This window comes from Gallus gallus, chromosome 3 (assembly GCF_016699485.2).
Source record: "Gallus gallus isolate bGalGal1 chromosome 3, bGalGal1.mat.broiler.GRCg7b, whole genome shotgun sequence".
Classification (NCBI taxonomy): domain Eukaryota; kingdom Metazoa; phylum Chordata; class Aves; order Galliformes; family Phasianidae; genus Gallus; species Gallus gallus.
The window spans coordinates 101,807,908-101,826,880 of NC_052534.1; the positions used below are offsets into that span (position 1 = coordinate 101,807,908).

General features: G+C 37.2%; 1 protein-coding gene across 6 annotated transcripts in view; it reads right to left on the reverse strand.

Moving 5' to 3' along the window:
* The window catches only part of LDAH (lipid droplet associated hydrolase), a 108,428-nt gene that overhangs the window by 43,570 nt on the left and 45,885 nt on the right, over positions 1-18,973 (reverse strand). For all 6 annotated transcript variants that reach the window (NM_001031093.2, XM_015284972.4, XM_046938952.1 and 3 more), the window contains one exon: positions 18,348-18,517. In NM_001031093.2, the coding sequence (NP_001026264.2) occupies positions 18,348-18,517 (170 nt within the window). The remainder of the gene's footprint in view (positions 1-18,347; positions 18,518-18,973) is intronic.

Here is an 18,973-nt window from a genome sequence, read left to right on the forward strand (position 1 = left end):
AGCTGTGCTGTGAGGACTTCCAGGAAAACACGCAGGGCAAAACAGCAGGCGCTTGCCTACACCTTCCCCTGCCCGAAACAGGGCTTCCTAGGCTTGCCACTTCACTTTGCTCTGTTGCTTTTCTAAACACACTCTTCTATTTGTTTTTCTGTCTGTGTATGCTGTCAACAATGAATTCTATTTTAGAATCTTCAATAATTTCTTAGAATCATAGAATTATTTGAGTTGGAAGGGGCCCTTAAAGGTCATCTGGTCCAATTCCCCTGCAATGAACAGGGACACCTACAGCTCCATCAGGTGCTCAGCCTGCCCTTGAGTGTCTCCAGGGATGGGGCGTCCACCACAGATCTGGGCACCACAGATCCAGTGCCTCACTATCCTTACTACAAAAAACCTCCTCCTTATATCCAATCTAAGCATCCCCTCTTTACGTTTGAAATCATTTCCCCCTCTCTTGTCACAACAGACCCTGCTGAAGAGCCAGTCTCACTCTTTCTTACAGCCCCCCTCTATATACTTCTTCAGCTTCTCATATGAGATGCCATTTTGTTTGCTATATCGGCATGCTGTCACAGCTTGCTATAAAGAAAACCAAATAGTTTCATTATAGAGAGCGAACTGAACAGTGAACAGAAGTTGCAAAAAGTTATTTCAGTCCTAGTGTGAAGTAACTCCATATGATGCGAACTTTCTTCTATTTTACCTTCTTGACCTCCTGCGATCCTACATGAATGTGGCAATATTGAACATGCAACAGAACAAATATCTCCAACACAGTTAACAAAGAATACTACGCCTGAAAACTGCAGAGTCTTTATAACAATTGATCCCCCAGACATGTCTTAGCACAACTATTTTGAATCTTGCAATCATAGAATCATTAAGGTTGGAAAGACCACTAAGATCCTCTAGTCCAACCACTGATGCATGCCTGTGACTGCTGCATACCATGGCCCTTCGTGCCACATTCACTCTTTTCTTTAACACCGCCAGGGATGGTGACTCCCCCTCTTCTCTGGGCAGCCTGTGTCAATGCATCACCACTCCTACTGAGAAGAACACTCCTACTGTTTCCTAATATGCACCCCAACCAAATTAGATGACTCTACATTAAAATGTATACTGTTAAAGAGAAAGATTAAAATCAACCCTATGAATCCAAACAATATTGCCTAAGACTCGAAACACTAGAATGTAAACATCAAATGTCCTTTTAAGGACCAAGCATAAACACATGCAAGCAGTCCCTAAGATGGACTTAGGCACGAATTTTGCTTGATAAGTTCTGTGCTGTTAGCTGCGAGGCCCAGTCCCTGTGTTGGGCACATGCCAAGTCCAACACATGCACACACTGCCCACATACTTCCTTCTAATTCTTAGCTGAAACCTAAGGATCCCTATCCAGCATGGTGGTTACATGAATATTAATGACAGCTTACACAAAAAGAGCAAATTCATTAGACACAGTGAAGCCGCACAGAGCTGAGCTATGGCCCAAATAAGAGTACAGCAAATAACCCAAGATTTATCATATCAGAGGCAATCATTATTATTTCACATATATTTTCCCATGTATGCATTCTATAAACACCAAGCTGAAACCAGCAGAAGCACTTTAACTGCCTAAGCTTGCAGCTCCCAGTTTACACTGCAGCCTCAGTGCTGGTAAATTAAACAGGGCCAGGTTCAAAGTTCCAGAACTGCAACTTTTTATTATGTTCTCTGGCATGACTTTGGCCAAAGCCAGCCAGCACCTTCCCTGATGTTGCGTGGGCACAAGTTAGATGGTCTTGTTTAGTCTTGGATGTTTCAGAATTATTAAGCATCACTTCATACTCCATGTATAGTGTATAAAGTGTATGCAAGGAAAAAAAAATGCAAATTGTCATCATTAACATCAATACATGATGACGTTGAGTGCATTGGGATTCTACACTGTGATACTACACAGAAAATAAAATTTGGTAAAGTTAATTTTAGTATTTTACTTGGCTAATTTTGGTGTTATAGTTCTCAGCTCATGGAACAGACTCAAAAACTATCTTTAAATATCCCCATGAAAAATAATTCAGAGCATAAACAACTAAAACAAAAAAACCAAACCAACTGATAAGTCATACAACTGATGGGACGTGGTGGATGCTGAAGAGCTGAGTTTGCAATGTGCTATGGCAGAGCATATTACACACACTGACCAAACTAGCAAATCAGGAGGAATGCAAAGTAAATGCATAGACTTAAAGGGATTTTTTGCCCTTCTTTCTCTTTTATATAAATGGCTAGCATGTAAGTAAAGCTTTTAAAGTGTGTTTCAGCTATATAGCATTCCGGTACAGTCATTGCAGCATGGTTATGCCCAGGAAAGAAATGCAAAGTGCCATGTTGGTGGGCTGTTGTCAGATGAACTCTGATCATGGTGTTGAGAATTGCAGAACTATAACAATAGAAAGAAGGAGGTAATATTAACTTTTGACTTTCCACGACATTCTTTCAGGAGGAAAAAAAAAACAACAATCAAATCTTATTTTCCAAGTTTTTTCCCTTCCCTTAAAATGAATAATGAAACATGAAGTTGAGAACACTACCCAAAAAATGTTTTCCTTTAATTGATAGAATCCTGTTAATGAAATAAACTGCTTTAAACACTCCAGCACAAGAGACTGATCACTAAACCCAGTCCACAACCATTCTGCATTTCCTTACTGTCAAGCCATAAGAAACCATCCAGCACCCAATCACACATTCATGATGCTTTAGAAGAAGACCCCAAACTCCAAATGTGTGATACAGCACAGGATGCAGGATGAGATGACAGGCTCACAGCTCTATCGCAGACATGGCCCTCTTTTCTGATAAAAAAACTCATCAAATTATTCAGAAAATCCCATCTTTTTTTTTTTTTTTTTTTTTTAGCCACTGGAAAATGCTGCTAAAGAAAAGCAGAGATCAGTGCAGATGAAGAATTCCTTTCCTCCCACAGTTTAGGTTCCTTGTTATCCTCGTAGACTTTTCCTCTACCTATTTCAGTTTGAATTCCTCTCTTGAACCAAGGTTGGCTAGAAATGAAGCTGTACAGTAGTACTAATGGTTTCCTGCCCTATAAATTCTATTATGCCAAACTGAAATGGGGATAAATTATCTCAATGGTGACATCTGTCATTCATCTTCATAAATGCAGTAATGGAAACCCTTAGCCCTCTGCCATACACTTTGCTACTTCACATATACAGTGTGAAAAGCAGATTTTTCATATATCTTGCCCCTTCTCCATCTTCATAGCTCTCCATGAATGCTCAATATACCATTTTTAAATCTTTTTCCTGCTCACCCAAACTTTTAATTCTTACAGTATGTGTCCAATAGATGAAGTTGCCACCATAAAATGCTGTGCTGACGTGGTTGTCTCCACAGCCTTTCCACTCTTATTCCTTGGCCAGATTGTCACTCAGAGGTCAAATCAGAGCCCAGGGAGCAAAAACTGAGGCTGTGGAGAAGTGGTAGCCAAGCTCCAGTCAATGTCTCCCTCCTCAAGAGATCTACAAAGCCAAGCAACTAGAAATTCGTAACATATTTTAAAAAATAATATTGCCTTCATATTGTGTTGCATCACATCCTAAGTTGAAGTTGGCAGCGTGACAAGGGCTGTTTCCTGTTTGAGCACTGTTTTCCGTTTATCTTAGCTTGATGTCAAGGATGCCTCTGCCTCTTGGCATCTGAGGCACTCTTCTTTGTTCATACTTTGTGTTTTTATAGACAGAATTACTTACAGTCCAATGGTTTGGGGTAGAATCTGAATCCAAACCCCATTTTGGATTTGAAAAAAACAGACAAAATGAGAATTATTGGTGAGTATGAGAGAGCCCACCCTTGCTCCTCTGGGACCACAGGTACTACCCTGGTAGACTCCTTCTCACCTCTACAAAACATCATCACTGAACTGACCCGAAGGGAGCCAGTCAACTTAGGTCAGACACATCTCCAACACTCTGGATTGCAACAAAGAGATGTTAGAACTGCGGGAGATTTTGTTCCGAGAACACTACAACAGGTTGGATTCAGAATAAAATAAATTCAAATAATCACACAGAGAAATTTTTACCTAGGACTACTTCTATTTGGACATATTCATAAAGCAGCTGCTATATGGGTTCTTCAGGAAACAGCATGCATACATATATATGTACACATACGCATTATTTCCAAATATTTCAAAAGAATTAGCATCCTTAAAGATAGAGGGTAATTAAAGACACAGGCAACATCAATTCTATTTTTGTGCAGTTGTATATAATCCTCACAATTTCACAGTATTTCACTGTATTATTAACTGGGATAAAACATAAGGACATATTAACTCTTTTATTTTTATGGAAAGATTAAACTGCAGTAAAGACAATGCTGTCCTCAGTGATACTAAACAAATCCATTTTTTTGTATCTTGCACATAAATATAGATAAGCCCAGAAAAAGTAAATGAAATTTAAGGGGAAATCTCCTTTTTAAGTGCATTGGTTCATAATTTCTCGTATCTTCCTTTTGAAGTAGTGCAGTGTAACACAACAGATTACAACAACCTCACTTTTCCGTTTCCCCACCCTACAGACTCATTCCCAATGCCAAATCTTTGCCTTATTTTTCATGACTTAATCAGAAAAATATTATTAGAAAAAACTTAAGGAGCTTGCTCAGCTTTCATATTCTGTTCCTGGTATATTCTTTGCCTGAAGTATGTCACTGTTTCTGGGAGAAGTTAGTCTAAGGCATTCTTTTAGCTGCAGCACAAACACTAGCCAAGAATAGCCATGCTATTCCTTACTAATGAAATGCAGGAGCAAAATGAATATACTAATGCACCTCACAGGCACCTCACCTCTGTTTTACTTTCACAGACTATCCTGGAAAAAGAAGATGGCAACACTTGAAGGTATAAATAGATGTTAACTCTCAGCTAATGATGTTTAATGTCAGGAAAATAGACAAACTGAACTTTCCAGCTGATGGAAAATGGCAGAACTTCCCCATGTAAACCAACAAAACTACAGCCAATTTGTTGGCAGCAGCAGAGATTCTCCTTAACTCAGCAGTGTATCTGGTATGGTTTTACTTCTATGCTATGTGGCAAAATGAGAAGAATTTAGCAGGAAAAGCAGTTACTAGGATGCCTTGAAATCAAAGTTAATCTACCTGCTCTGCAGAACTTAAAAAATTCTATTTGCTCCTAGTTTGCTGGTCTACTAACTTAGATTTCTTTATATTCAACATAAATGGAATCCCATATAAATTTCTGTGCCTTCTTCAACATCTGAATTTGACTCACTATCTACAAATGTAAATAACGCACACACTTTTCAAATGAATGAAAAACTTGGGTTTATTTTTTACCATTTGCTTTCAGATTCTACCTTTAGGCAATATTCTCATCTGTTTGAAACGCCCAACAGTGATCATAAGGTTTACCATGTCCTGGCCCTCTCCTTACTTAACATACACTACTCAATATTGTTTGAAGTGTGGCTTTTATGCCTCAAGCCTCCAGTATTTTCTGGCTATTCAAACTGAATGGAAACAAAATTCAAGGACCAGCATTTTTTAAATGTATTTGTATTTCAAAGTGCTGTAGACTTAAGTGCAATGATGCGCACAGTGCTGGGCACAATGACCACATGCAATCCCATCTGAAGTTAAGTAGGTCTGAGTGCTATTTGCAGCAAGGAGAGGTGTGACTAAATTTATGTCTACTTCAAGGCCACATTCCACTGACTTAATATAGATTTGATTCTGTGCCCTGTATGGTGGATTCCTATGACTGAACTCAGTGCACCAGCTGTATGAAGAGCTGGTGCAAAAGATTTAAAAGAGATTTAAAGTGTGAATCACAATTGGGCTTATTAACTTCACATAATATTATTGGGAGTACACTCAGACCTGTTCTTCAGAGCTCAATAATGGAAGAACTACAATGGAATGAAAATAACTGTATCTTTCAATAGCACAGTGAGAGGAATGGAAATTTTGGTATTGTCTAACTTCAGCTGCTAAGAATAAGAAACTACCTTTACCGACACTGTAGCTGGTGAGAAGCAGAATAACTGAAAGGACAGACCCCTAAGGAAACCATGGCAAGCCCAGTATCTTACAGAATGCTTCTGGTCATGACATGATTTCAGCTGCTGTAAGGCAATGAGAGTGAACTTGGCCCTGCCAAATCTAGTGGCAAAACGTCTATCAATTTACTTAATTCTGCCTCATTAATAAATTCAGATTAAAGAGTTTATATATCAATTATTAAATATGTCTGTTTACAGCCAATGTAAATCTCATCAAAGCCATGATATTCTCAGCCCTGAAGACTAAGATCCTCTCACTGTTCTTACAGAGACAGATGAAGGCCAAGACTGCCCTAACACACTCAGCACAGTAGTCAGAGTATCTTCTTGGATTGAGAACTAAATTGAGAACTCTGACCGTTCAATTTTAAAAACATTAGCCAAGAATAAGTCATATCTTGTGCCCCGGGCTGCAGGTCCCCTGTCAAAAGGATGTCAGAATCCTTCTTAACACCTGACTTCCAACGCTGAAATCTGTCTAACGGCAACAGGAAAGGGACCATACACATCTCACCTTAAAATGAGTCATGGCACAAGAAAAAGTCATCTGTTGTTTCACATTACTTGAAATATTTTCCAAAAAGAAGTACTTCTAGAATTTTCCCAGTTCAAAGTCCAGAATTCTGCTAGACATACAAAAGACTAGAACACAGAAGTGTTCCCTACAGACACTACAAACTACTTCTCAATAGGTCAGCTCTACGTACTGAACTAGTTGCAAATTATTAAAAATATTAAAAATATTAAATACACAGACTGTTCATTACATTTACTAGTCTCACAGGGCTGAAATGCAAATTACTCTGTACTACAAATATTTGGGTAACTGAAGACTTGCCCAAAATGTTTAAAAAAAAAAAAAGCCTTTTTATGGGTTAAGGTAATAATGAGAAAACTGTTCTCCCAAAAAGCTGTATCTTATTGTTGGACTGAAAATAGTTTAATAGAGAAAATATTCATTGACAGAGCAGTATTTTACATTGAGAATTAAGCCCCATCAAAGTGGGCAATATCATTCCATCTACAAGGAAAGTGCCAAAGGAGACAGCCAAAATTTGCAACGGTGCGATAATACCGGCAGGGATGGATTTGTTGCTATTATGATTAAAGCATATAAACAGAAGAAGATTAGGAGGGGTGAGAGTGAAAAGAGAGGAAGAATAGTTTATTGGTTGGAAGAAGGGCAGGGAGAAGCTTATGTTGGAATGCAGTGTCACAGTTACACACCATAAAGCTTTCAGTTGCTCCCATTACATGAATGTCAGAACGCAGCTGCCACTTTCCAGAAGAAATTCTTTCCATTTTCATGTTGGAAGTACAGGGTGGGATTTTTTTTTTCAGTGTAGCACTCACATGAGACCACTTCATTTCATCTGCAGGTACCCTTATGGTACCTGCAACCGTGGTCCTTCTAGACATGACCTGGGAGACTTACCACTGTGGATGAACCTTAACGTGTGTGATGAAGAGACTGACGGTTCAACACAAAGAAAGTATTAAGAATCAGATTCTCTGCTGTCTTGAACCACCTGCTTTTACAGTCATCAGCATTATAAATCTCAATGACAATGCATTTAAGGAAAAGTGGCTGAACAAGGTGAATGAGAAACCAGCCTTACAATTATAATCTCATTTTGCTGGTGAAAAAGGAAAGTCATGATTTTCCAACCATGCCTTGAGATCCTTAGACTTCTATTTTTAAGAACTTTGCTGGAGACACTGATGGGGTATCACCATCCTCCACTGAAATCAGGCTTCAAAAAGGCATCCCGTCAATCCTAGTTCTTGGCTAGAAGAGCTAGCAGACAGATAAGGAAAATCAAAATGAGATTTAATATCGGAAGGAGTTCAGTCCATTACCATTTTAACCATTTCTAAATGTCCTACTTAAGAACATACTCTGGAATAAGAAGAGCAGAACAAGTCCTGATTTACTTAATCTGTGAGAAACAGAAGTGAGACAGGAACTACAAGCTGAGAAGAAACAGAACAGAACGTCAATTTTTCTGCCTTGTATTTCTGTGAATGGAAGAAAAGAAACAAGGTATGTTTTTGAAGTTCAAGACAGTACTTACAACCCAGTGTCTTGCCAGGGTATCAGAAGCAGAAAAAGAGAGAGGAATCAGTTCATTTTCCCATTCTTCCACTGACTTCCCCACAACTGTAAGCTTTTTGAATAGCAAAGGAAAAATACAAATTTCCTTCCTATGCAGTGCTACAGACTGCTGTAGTCTTTGTTGTATTACAAAGAGTGGAATATGGGAAGGAATCTGCTAAAAGAGCATACACAGCAACTCTAATTTATCATGCAAATAAAACTGGTCATCATGTTAGAAGGGTATTAGCGCAACTAAGAACGAGAATTTGGTGAGTATCTTTCAATTGCCAGTGCCAGATAAAAAGTCCAAACTCTGCCAGCTGCCATTAAAGGTCACAATTCAAATCGTATTTATTCAGATCTGTTTTTTTGTACTTTTGGTTTTAGTAAAATTTACTTACAGTAGTCATACTGCTTTTTTAAAACAGAGAAGCCGAAATTCACTCTAATGTTTTCAAGAACAATTAGGACTCAGTGAATTCTACTTACACAGAATTACACTTCATTTTGGAATTTGAAATGGAGCAGGGTGTTCTTACAATTTTCCAGTGACCAGAAATGTTGTAAGAAAGTTATTAGAGGCATATTTTCATTAGCATTAATTGAACTTTCTTATGGGACTCCAAAGGTAACAAGTTTATTAAATACATTTGTGGTTTCTGGATTTTCACTTAAATGTATATTTAACACTAAGTTTCACATAAAAGGGCAAATTCAATTTTTTTTTAAAAATGTCATAGTTAAGTAGCATTGTATCCAAACAGCAGAAATCAAGAATTTCAAATATTTACAGACTTAAATAAACGGAAAAGGAAATGGACTTCTGTTACACTCAATTCTGAAGATGACCTCACTCAAAGGAGCACAGAAGGTGATTCTTGAGAAGAAATCTAGGGCTGATTTAGCTCACTAAACATAGTTGTACAGTCACTCAGCACATCCTCAGGGACATGAAATGATTCATCGTGATATTTGCATAAACTCTCCTGCAATTAAAAGCAATAAAAGTAATAGTAAAAAGCCAGGAAAAAAAATACTAAGTCTTTATCTGAACTTAATTCAGTAGTATATTAGAAATGTTCTCAATGCAGCGAGTGTGCACTCTTAGTTGTTTTGTATCCAGGTTGTGTCTGTTTCCAGTGCCTTTCACTCCCGGTCTAAACTCTTCATACAGGATCTACCATTCTCAACACAGAAGTTAATGCAAGTGAACGTATTTTTCCACTCTCGCCTTTAAAGCAAGCATCCATAAACTTCACCATAGACCACGGAAAACAAACAAATTAGGAATATGGCACAGTAGGAAATACTTTAATTATAAGGCACTGGGATAGGCTGCCCAGGGAGGTGGTGGAGTCACCAATCCTGGAAGTGTTCAAGGAACATTTGGACGTTGTGTGGACGGACATGGTTTAGCGAATCACTATTGGTGATGGGTGGATGGTTGGACTGGGTGACCCTGTGGATCTTTTCCAACCTTGGTGATTCTATGATTCTATAACACCGTCCATTCTATGAATCTTTGCCTAAGCAGAAGACCCAAACTAAGTCCTCTGCACATGGAATAACTGTGTCACATACAATGAAGCACAAAAGCACACTTGCTGATGAAGCAGTTCAACTTCTTTGCTAAGAGCTCAGGGTTACAGGAGAAATTACAGTTTCATCATAGAATGATAGAGTGGCCTGGGTTGAAAAGGACCTCAAAGATCATCTAGTTACAACCCCCCTGCCGTGGACAGGGTCGCCAACCAGTAGACCAGGCTGCCCAGTTTAATACAAATCTTCTGGGAAGAGATATTGGTGATGGGAGTTACTGGCTATACTCAAAGTTTAACTGTGTGTATGTGAAGTACATGTTCAAAAGCTCCACAAAATTCTTCCATGTGCTCATTTCATAAACAGTTCCTTAATGCCCTTATTGACTTGCATCTCCCTTTCTCTATTCAATTTTAATTTTAGTAAAGTAAGTTAAAGTCCTGATTCCTAGCTTGACTTACCTCTGTGAAGGCACACTAAATGGTACAAAAAAAAAACAAATTCAAGCTCTGTGCAACACGCCTTGATAGTGAATTTTGATTGTTTGGCCCAGCTCTCCAAAGGTGTTGGGCTCTGATTTTCAAGTCCTACTCACAGACATCTGCAGCCAGAATTTCAAAAGATCTCACCACCCAGCTGAAGAAGTTCTTTGGGAAACCTGGCTTTCAAAAGGGTGTTGAGCTCTTTTGAAAACATGTGCTATAAATCCTAATTGTTTTTGAAATTCACTTCTTGCTACGTGTTTATGAGTCCCTCATTTTTATAGAATCCTTTAACTTAGTTATTACTGTACAAATCCAAATTTTTGGAGATTCAAAGTAACGAGATTTTATGAACAAATGTGTAAAAATCCACAGTACTTCATAAATCCTGTTGTGCTATTCACTATTCTAGCCATCTTTTTATTTTTAGTCCTTCATTTCCTCTTCATTCTCATGTTTTACTTTGGATTCTTGATGAATGACCAAAGATTCCGGTTTTCAGTTTATTTTTATTCTTTTTCTGTTTGTACATTTGGCTACTTTAATATCTTTTAACTTCCTAGAAAAAATATTTTTTGTAGGTGTATTTGAATTCTAACTAATACATCTGAAAAGAAATCAGATGTTTCGTTAGCAACCAAATAAAAACGTCATTAAAAAAAAATCAAGTCTCTTCAAATCAACATTTGTGCTTCCCTACTCTGAATCATCACAGACAACAATTTCAATTATCACATACATTAAAGTAGTGGTAGAAGCTGTACGTTTTTGTGAACATTATGAATAAAATATGATTCTCCTTAGAATGCCCTGAGACCTCATTTTCCCCTTTTTCCCGCGGCCTTCTTATCGTATGCTTAGAATCTAAACAAGCTAATCTTAAAGCAATGTTATTATTTACTTGGGACCCTCACTCTTAAAAATGTCATCATTGTTAAAATGAAGCCTGCACACGTACACTAGGTAATTACATTGTGACATATGCACTGCTGATGATTTTGTCAAGCTTATATTTTTACTGCGCTAGAAATCAATTTTTACTAAACTAATATTTGCACTTTCTATTATCACTCTACTATTTACAGGTCTCATTTGATCTTCAAGATCTCTGAACTGTAAATTTTTCTCATTAAGAAGAGTGTTGAACTGTATGTAATCTATATTTCCCTTGAAGTTTCAGGACTGAGCAAGGGATATCTACCTGCTTCACCCACTCAGAAAGGACACACTGTAAGACAGCACTGTTCAGAGATGCACTATTTGCTTGTATAATACATACAAGACACTATTAAGAATAAATGAAATGTATATTTCAAAAGAATGTCCTAGAAGCAAAAAGAGAGCTTTAATTGCCACTGTACCTTTAAGTAGCCCTAATTTCTGTTTTAGAGGAGACGTTTAGTAATCAAATAAGGAAAACTGGCAGTGTGTAATCTTTGGTCTATATTCCATAGATATGAGTGGCTTTATCAACCAGTTTTGCTAACTGTATATCCACTTTTTTTTTTTTCTATTAGACAGCCACACTGCAATCTTTAATCTTTTTGTTTTCTAAACTGAGTTTCTATATTTAAACCTTCTGGTCAGATACTGAACTCAGTGAGGCAAATCTAGGACCCAAGTGCCCACTTTCAGGTGCTGACAGCATGATGAACTGTGGCTCCCATTTGTGGTTAACATGAACTGAGCCATGGTGTGCTCACACAGTGTAACAGAAATATGGCACAAGACATTAGTGAGGAAAATAAAACAATCAAATCCATGTAAGGTTAATATTAAAAAGCTTTCTTTGGACCAGATAACCAGGAATGAGCTTTGGCCAAGTAAACTGACAAACACCATAAGCCTAAACTTCCATTCATGCTTCCTTGGCATACTCTAAACTTTGGTTTGGAAGTTAAGGTCTCAAAAGCTACAACACAGATCTTAAGAAGTGACATAATATAGGTAATTAAGTCATCCTACCTAACATGAAACTCTGAAAATTCCTCATGTTCCTAATCCTAATGTTTTGTGTTGCAAAAAAATTCAGAATTTTACCATTTATGTTGGTCATAACTTGTTGTGACTTCTCAACTTTCATGGTTTCTTGCTCGCTACCTCTATAGCTACAAGCAAGAACAAGATTAGATTGGAGATCAGGCAGATGTACAAAGTAGAGACCTTTGGAAATCTCTTTAACTTAATATTGAGGTGTTACTACCATGCAGCAAGCAATAATGAACAACTTACTGCTGTTTCTCAATGCATGAAGCAGCAAGGCTGAGCAGAAGTACTGAGAGCTGAGAGGGAAGAAATCTTTTTCCATTTTTTTAAATCCCTCTAGACTTTTTTTTTTCCCCTAGAAACTCCCTTACTGCTTCAAAGACACAGCATCTTATTTATCATATTTCATCAGGTTCAATAACTTCTCATTACTTCTTGCTTTTTTCAAATAACAGAGTTGTTAGCATAGGCACCAAGTTCGTATTGCTTGCTTTCCTGGCTATTCCAGTAGACTTACTGATACTGCCTGGGGCCTCACTGAGAGAATATACTTCTCCAAATTTTGTAACCTGTTACAATGTGGATTATGCAGCCTGTGTAATGTGGACACTGTTAACAAAAGCAAATTTTATTAATTGCTGGCTCAGACCACCTGTGCTATGCTCCCAAAAGCTTGTTGTCTATCAAGAACTGATAGTGAACTGCCAAATAGATATATTTATATATATATATAAGAGAAATAGGCCAATTCTAAGACCAAGTTAAGACATCCATAAAGTTAAATTGACACGCCTCACTGAAGGCAGCTGAACTCAGACTCGTGATTAAATCTGTGCAAAACAGCGTTAGATTCCTTTGTATTTTTTTCTTCCCTCAACACTTAAAGATGAATGAAGGTGAGTGTGCATCACCCAGTGCTGTTTGCTTATTTTTTATACGTATAGCTCCTTTATCTGGAATGGACAGACTGATGGAGAAGTACTACACATGAGATTCAGTTGAGTTTTCTGTTACAGCTTAGAAATGTGCAGCTCTCTCCACATGATGCACATGTATTTGAAACGTGTACTAATTCCCCTGTGAGATCTGCTAAGTTTAGCCTATTTTTTCTGCATAATAATTTTGTCAATGTTGTCATTGTGTTTGTGTTACCGTCTACCCTTTTTTTAATGTCCCCTTTTTTTTTTGGACTTTATCATTTCTGTCTGTAAGTCACATAAAATGTATATAAAAATAGTTTCTTCAGATCATGACCCCTAATGTTGGACATGACCACATATCCATATTACACCCATCACTGTAATCCATTAAGGAGCTAAGAGCACATAAATCTCAGCCACAAGAAGTCAAAACAAAGCTGCACAAATCAAAGACATTCTTCATGTTTTGGCCATGTTGTTGGTGACACCACACACCAGCAAGAAGGTCTACAAAGTATAATCCTCTGTGTGAGAAAAGCCATTATACTCTCTTCAGCGTACTGAAGATGGTAAAAATTTTAGTTTTTCACTAAACACATTTTAATCTTTATAATTTTGAGTCAAATCATCAGAAATGAATTTACCTAGACAAGAGCTACAAAGAGCTACCTAGACAAGATTTTGTTAAATAACCTTATGATGTATTTTAGGTAATCAGCATTTCAGCTTGATGCTACCATGTTGAATAAAAGTGTAAAACATGCAATGGAAAATTTTTATTCCTCTTTATTTCAGCTGCTTTTAGGCTTTCATTTTCTTTCTACTTCCAAAACACCTTCTAAGCAGTTCAGAATCTGCCAGTGTCCTTTCAGAATGTATTTTCTGTCACAATGGCACTATCTGCCTTTGATTACACATATAGGTTCTAATCTTATCAAAACGGAAGATGGCAGTGCCTTAATTCATTTTTTCTCTCATCCATTTATGAAAAGATTCTCTTATTATTTCAAATATCAGACATACTTAGCAGTTCCTGCACTGTTAATAAATCTGCTGCTTTTAATCTCACAGTCTTCATGGATTTCCAGTAATTCCATATAAAAGAATTTTGTTTCGAAGTAGAAATACCCATGTTTAAGATCATGGTGATTTTTTTCTTTCCTGTCATCATGAAAATGCTTCCCAAATTCATATCAAGCTCTCAACACAACTTAAACTAAATCACTATCATAAAGTGATTTTGTATCATAACATATCACTTAGGAGAAGAACTCAGAGGGGTCATGTGCAGAGCTGTCTTCTCCTACTAAGTTGTGTTACATAGGGCTGCAAGTAATCAGGAAGATGCAGACTTCTACGCAAAAGGAAAAAGAAAAAAAGCCAGTGGAGTTGTGACATCTGTCATTGTGTGGCATACCTGTAGGCCATCAGTGTTTCCAAGCAAGCTGTTCACAACAGATGGAACACAGCCCTTTGGTTCAGGTATGGAAACAGAAAATGAGAACCATGCAAGTCAAACTACAGGTGTAGTCTAGGAGAGCACAGAAGTTAATGCAAGTCCCTATTGCTACCAGTGCAGTAATGGAAATTGTGGACTGCCAGAAGATATAGTCTAGTACAAGCTACATTTCAATTAAAAAAAAAGAGTAAGAAAATAAATTTCTAAAGTTTTCTAACATAAAATGTAACAATAATGCTTTATAGATGACAGCTCCTTCTCTTTTTTTTTTAATCTATTCTGAAAAAGAAAGAAAGCTAACATGCACACATAGGAGTATCACCCAGAATAACAATATTCAAAAATGCTCCAACAGAATGCTCTACATGGAAGTCAATTAATCCCTGTGACCACTAATAATATCAGTAATTGGTGAGAGAAGCATTTTTATATGAATGAAAAACTGGCTAAGAGGATAGGAAACCAACAGCTAGGCTGTACAGACAGTTTCACTTGTACCTCTTGTTAAACATATTTAATTCTTTTCTTAAATGGGAATGAGTAACACCTCTCACCATTGCTCTCACTATAAGGATGCACTTCTGTGCTGTATGAGTGATGGAGCACTGGCACAGACTGCCCAGGAGCTGTGGGGTCTCCTCCTTGGCGTTCTCCAAAAGCCACCTGGACGTGGGGTGGGGCACCCTGGCCATCCCTGTTGGAGCAGGGGTTGGGCCAAATGGATCTGGAGGTCCCTGCCAACCTCAGCCATGCTGTGATTTTGTGATGTTTTATTATCCGCTATTAATAAAATCAACCAAGTCCTAGTAATACTTAATATTCTTTTGCATCACCGAGACACAGTAACAGTGTATAGTTTTGAATTATATATCACATAAATTTTATTTGCTTAAGCTTACACAAACTCGGAGATATTAAACCCTCTCTTTAATGAGCTTTATAGGAAGGGAAATGTTTTTACTGCGTAATAATTTAAGTCATTACCACAAATTCACTACCACAAAGGTGCTAGCATTTCAATAGCAACATCACATATATAAGATAAATTCTGGAATAGAATGAATTTCATTAGCTAGGAAATGTGTCAATCTTTTGATTAAATTAACAAAGAAATCGAGTGCTTTAGGAAAGAGTAATACCATTAGCAAAGCACAAAGAATTAGTCCAAGTAAGGATTTGTATTTTAGAAGAGAATATCTGGAGGATGTAGTATATTTGTGAGTCAGGCTCAAGTTCCAACAACTGTGAAAACAATCTGTTAGCTTCTTTCTTCAGTGCTGCTAGCTGAATGAAGAATGAAGATTATGAGGTTAAGATCAAGCATCAGTTAAGTTGCAGAGTACATTCCTGCATTTTTCCATCCACAAAGTGTAAGGATGATTAATGCTGTGAACACCATGAGAAAAATTTAATGCAGTCTGACAAGCTCGGAATGCTCTGCTTCCCACAAAGAGGAGACTCTTAAAAGATTTGATGCCCACCATGGTAACTGAAAAGTGCCCTTGGTTAGATGCGTACCAGCAAACAGAGCAACCAGGGGCTACCCCCTGATCCTCAGATTAAGAAGGATGGCATAGAATCATAGAATTGCTCAGGTTGGAAAAGACCTTCAGGATCACGGGATGGTCAGCCACAACCATGGCTGAATTCTTCCCACCTTAAAACAGAACGTTTGTACCCAAACTATTGGGAATGGATCATGTCCTCTGCCAATCCTCTGCCATGTCAGATGGGTCTCACACTGGCAATTCTTGTTTCTTTTCTCTTTTAGTAAAAAACAGCAGTGCTTCACAGAAGCTTAGCAAAAAAATAAAAATATCACAGTGCTTCATCAATCTGCAGAGCTCAGGGCTCATGAAGTTAAAAGCCACCAAGAAAGACAGAAGTAGAGGCAGTACTTCATCTTCATCATGCCTTCCATGCTCATCAAGTTCCCCCATCACTGCACAGAAAATCTAGTCTACTTTTGGATAGATTATGAAAGGGATTTAAATGGGGCAACAAAAATGAAGCCTCCTGAATGACCATTCCAAATACAAACGTTTAGTGAATCATTTGAGCACTAAGTTCAATGCATTAACCTCTAGCTCAAAATAATAAACTGTAAGCAATAAAGGCCTTTAAAAGCAGAGAATTTAAGACCAAAACCAAAGCTCATATAATAAAAGAATATCACATAAGAACTACACAAAAATAAAATCAAATGATCTAGCTACTAAAATACACATATGTGCTCAAAACCTTGTGGGAATCAAATATTCCAGTAAAAACAAAGGGAGAGATGGAAACACAAGTTTCTTATTATCACACTTCATATGTTATAAAACCTAACAGTTAACTTATTTTTGGCAAAGGGACAAAGGTTGCACAACACTCTGGCTTATACAAATATTTTCTATTGTTAAATGCATCTTAAATGTAGTTTATTGTATAATTTCATGGACACAGTGCACTATGAAGTCTAAATGTGCCCCAGAGATGCCTACATTGCAAAACATTGACAAGTAGCATGCTGCCAACATCCAGTGGGTCAAGTGTAAAAAAATTACTCAATTCATAGTTCAATTGAAACCAGGTAAAACCATTTGTGTAATAAGGACTGTACAGATGTTAACCAAAGAAAAGTTGGTATTTTTTGGACAAATTACTACATATGATATTTTCTAAAACACTCCCTTCTGAAAAGATAAAACAGTAATAGAAGTTATCTCAAAAAAAAAAAAAAAAAAAAAGAAAAAACAAAAAACCTCTCCGTGTTTATATCACAAAGCAAAATATGCTTGTGGAAATACAGAAGGTTAATATATAAGGTTAACTTTGTGTTTCACTTTTTTAGCTGCCGTTTTCTTTAAAGGGAAAAAGAAGTTAGACGTGCAGTGGAAATGGTTATGAAGATGTGGAAGAACCTACTCATGCATATGTTAAACAGACTTTATTTTAACACTGCACTCTCTTCCACTGAAGCACTTATAATGTAAAGGAAGAGGCAATGATTTATCAAGAGTGAATATTTAGGAAGAAATAAATTCAGCATTCTTCATCGACCATCCACTAGCAGAGTGAGTTACTACTGAGCTCTAACAGTTCGCTGTCTCCTGAGCTGCAAGAACAGTGTCCTTCCTCACTGCTGCTTCACAGCGAGAAAGAAAACTGTTCAGATGAACAAAGGCAAGAATCTGCAGTTACACCACTAGTTCTTATTACATAAACCAGGACTGTGCTGCAGAAGCACTGATATTTGCATATGCATTAAAATTTTAAAACAATGACTTTTAGAGCAGTTCTCGTCACAGTTTATTTTATTGTTATTTTCCATATACTTTCCCACCTAGAGTTAGCAATCTGCTTGCCTTGAGATCTTTGATCCTTGAGAAGCTCCTATTAGAATCATAACCAGTTTTAATTTTTGGTGTAGTAACATAATTTAATTACCATATCTATAGCATCTGTTTACAAATTATTTAAAGATAATACAAGAAAACCTTAAATATATTTATCACCATTAATAATCGTTTGTATTACGTGGGCATTTTGAGGCCCAAATTTAGAACAAGACCTTTAGTTTACAGTAAACTACTTCATTATATTTTATTTGGCTTAGTTATTAATGTTTTTATTTCATTTTAATGAGAACTAGGATTGAAAGCTCACTTATAGAAGAATACAGCTTCTACAAGAAAGTCCTGGCAATACCCACAGGCTAACCACGTGCAGTTTTGCTAATAATGCAACTCCCATGCTTCAAGGTTGATGTACCTGAAGTTCTGATGCTCGCTTCATCATCTCCAGTGTGATGTAGCAACCAATAGAATGAGCAATCAGTACCAGCTTTATATCTTTTGATACGTTCTTTTTAAGGAAGTTCAGCTTATGTTCTACTTGTCCATTAAGTCCAAACACATCCTCCAGCTCCTTAATATCTGTGTCTGAAACATAAGAGAAGAAAAAAAGTCCTTTGTTTTAATAAAAGTTTCAAGTATCTCAGTTTTCTCTACTTTTTTTTTTTTTTTTTTTAATTCTGAAATACATACAAGTTTTATTTAAAAAAATAAGTTAACAGAGCTGGTAAATGACAGACCATTGTTAAATGTGCATGCATATACAACCAGCCAACTAGAGAAGGATACAGCAACACATGGAGCTTGAAGATCCATCAGCTAGCATGGTGTTTGTTTGGTACAAGGCCAAACTCACCGTAATGGTTCTGCTTAAATTAACTCAACTTTATATTGCAAATTCAGGACCTAATACAGCAACACTGCCCAGGAGCAAGAGATCCTTCACTCAAGACAAATGATCAGCAATGTTATCATGTGTCGAGGACAGTCAGATACCCACAATCTCTTGTCTTAATAAATGCACAGAAAAAAAAATCCCATAGG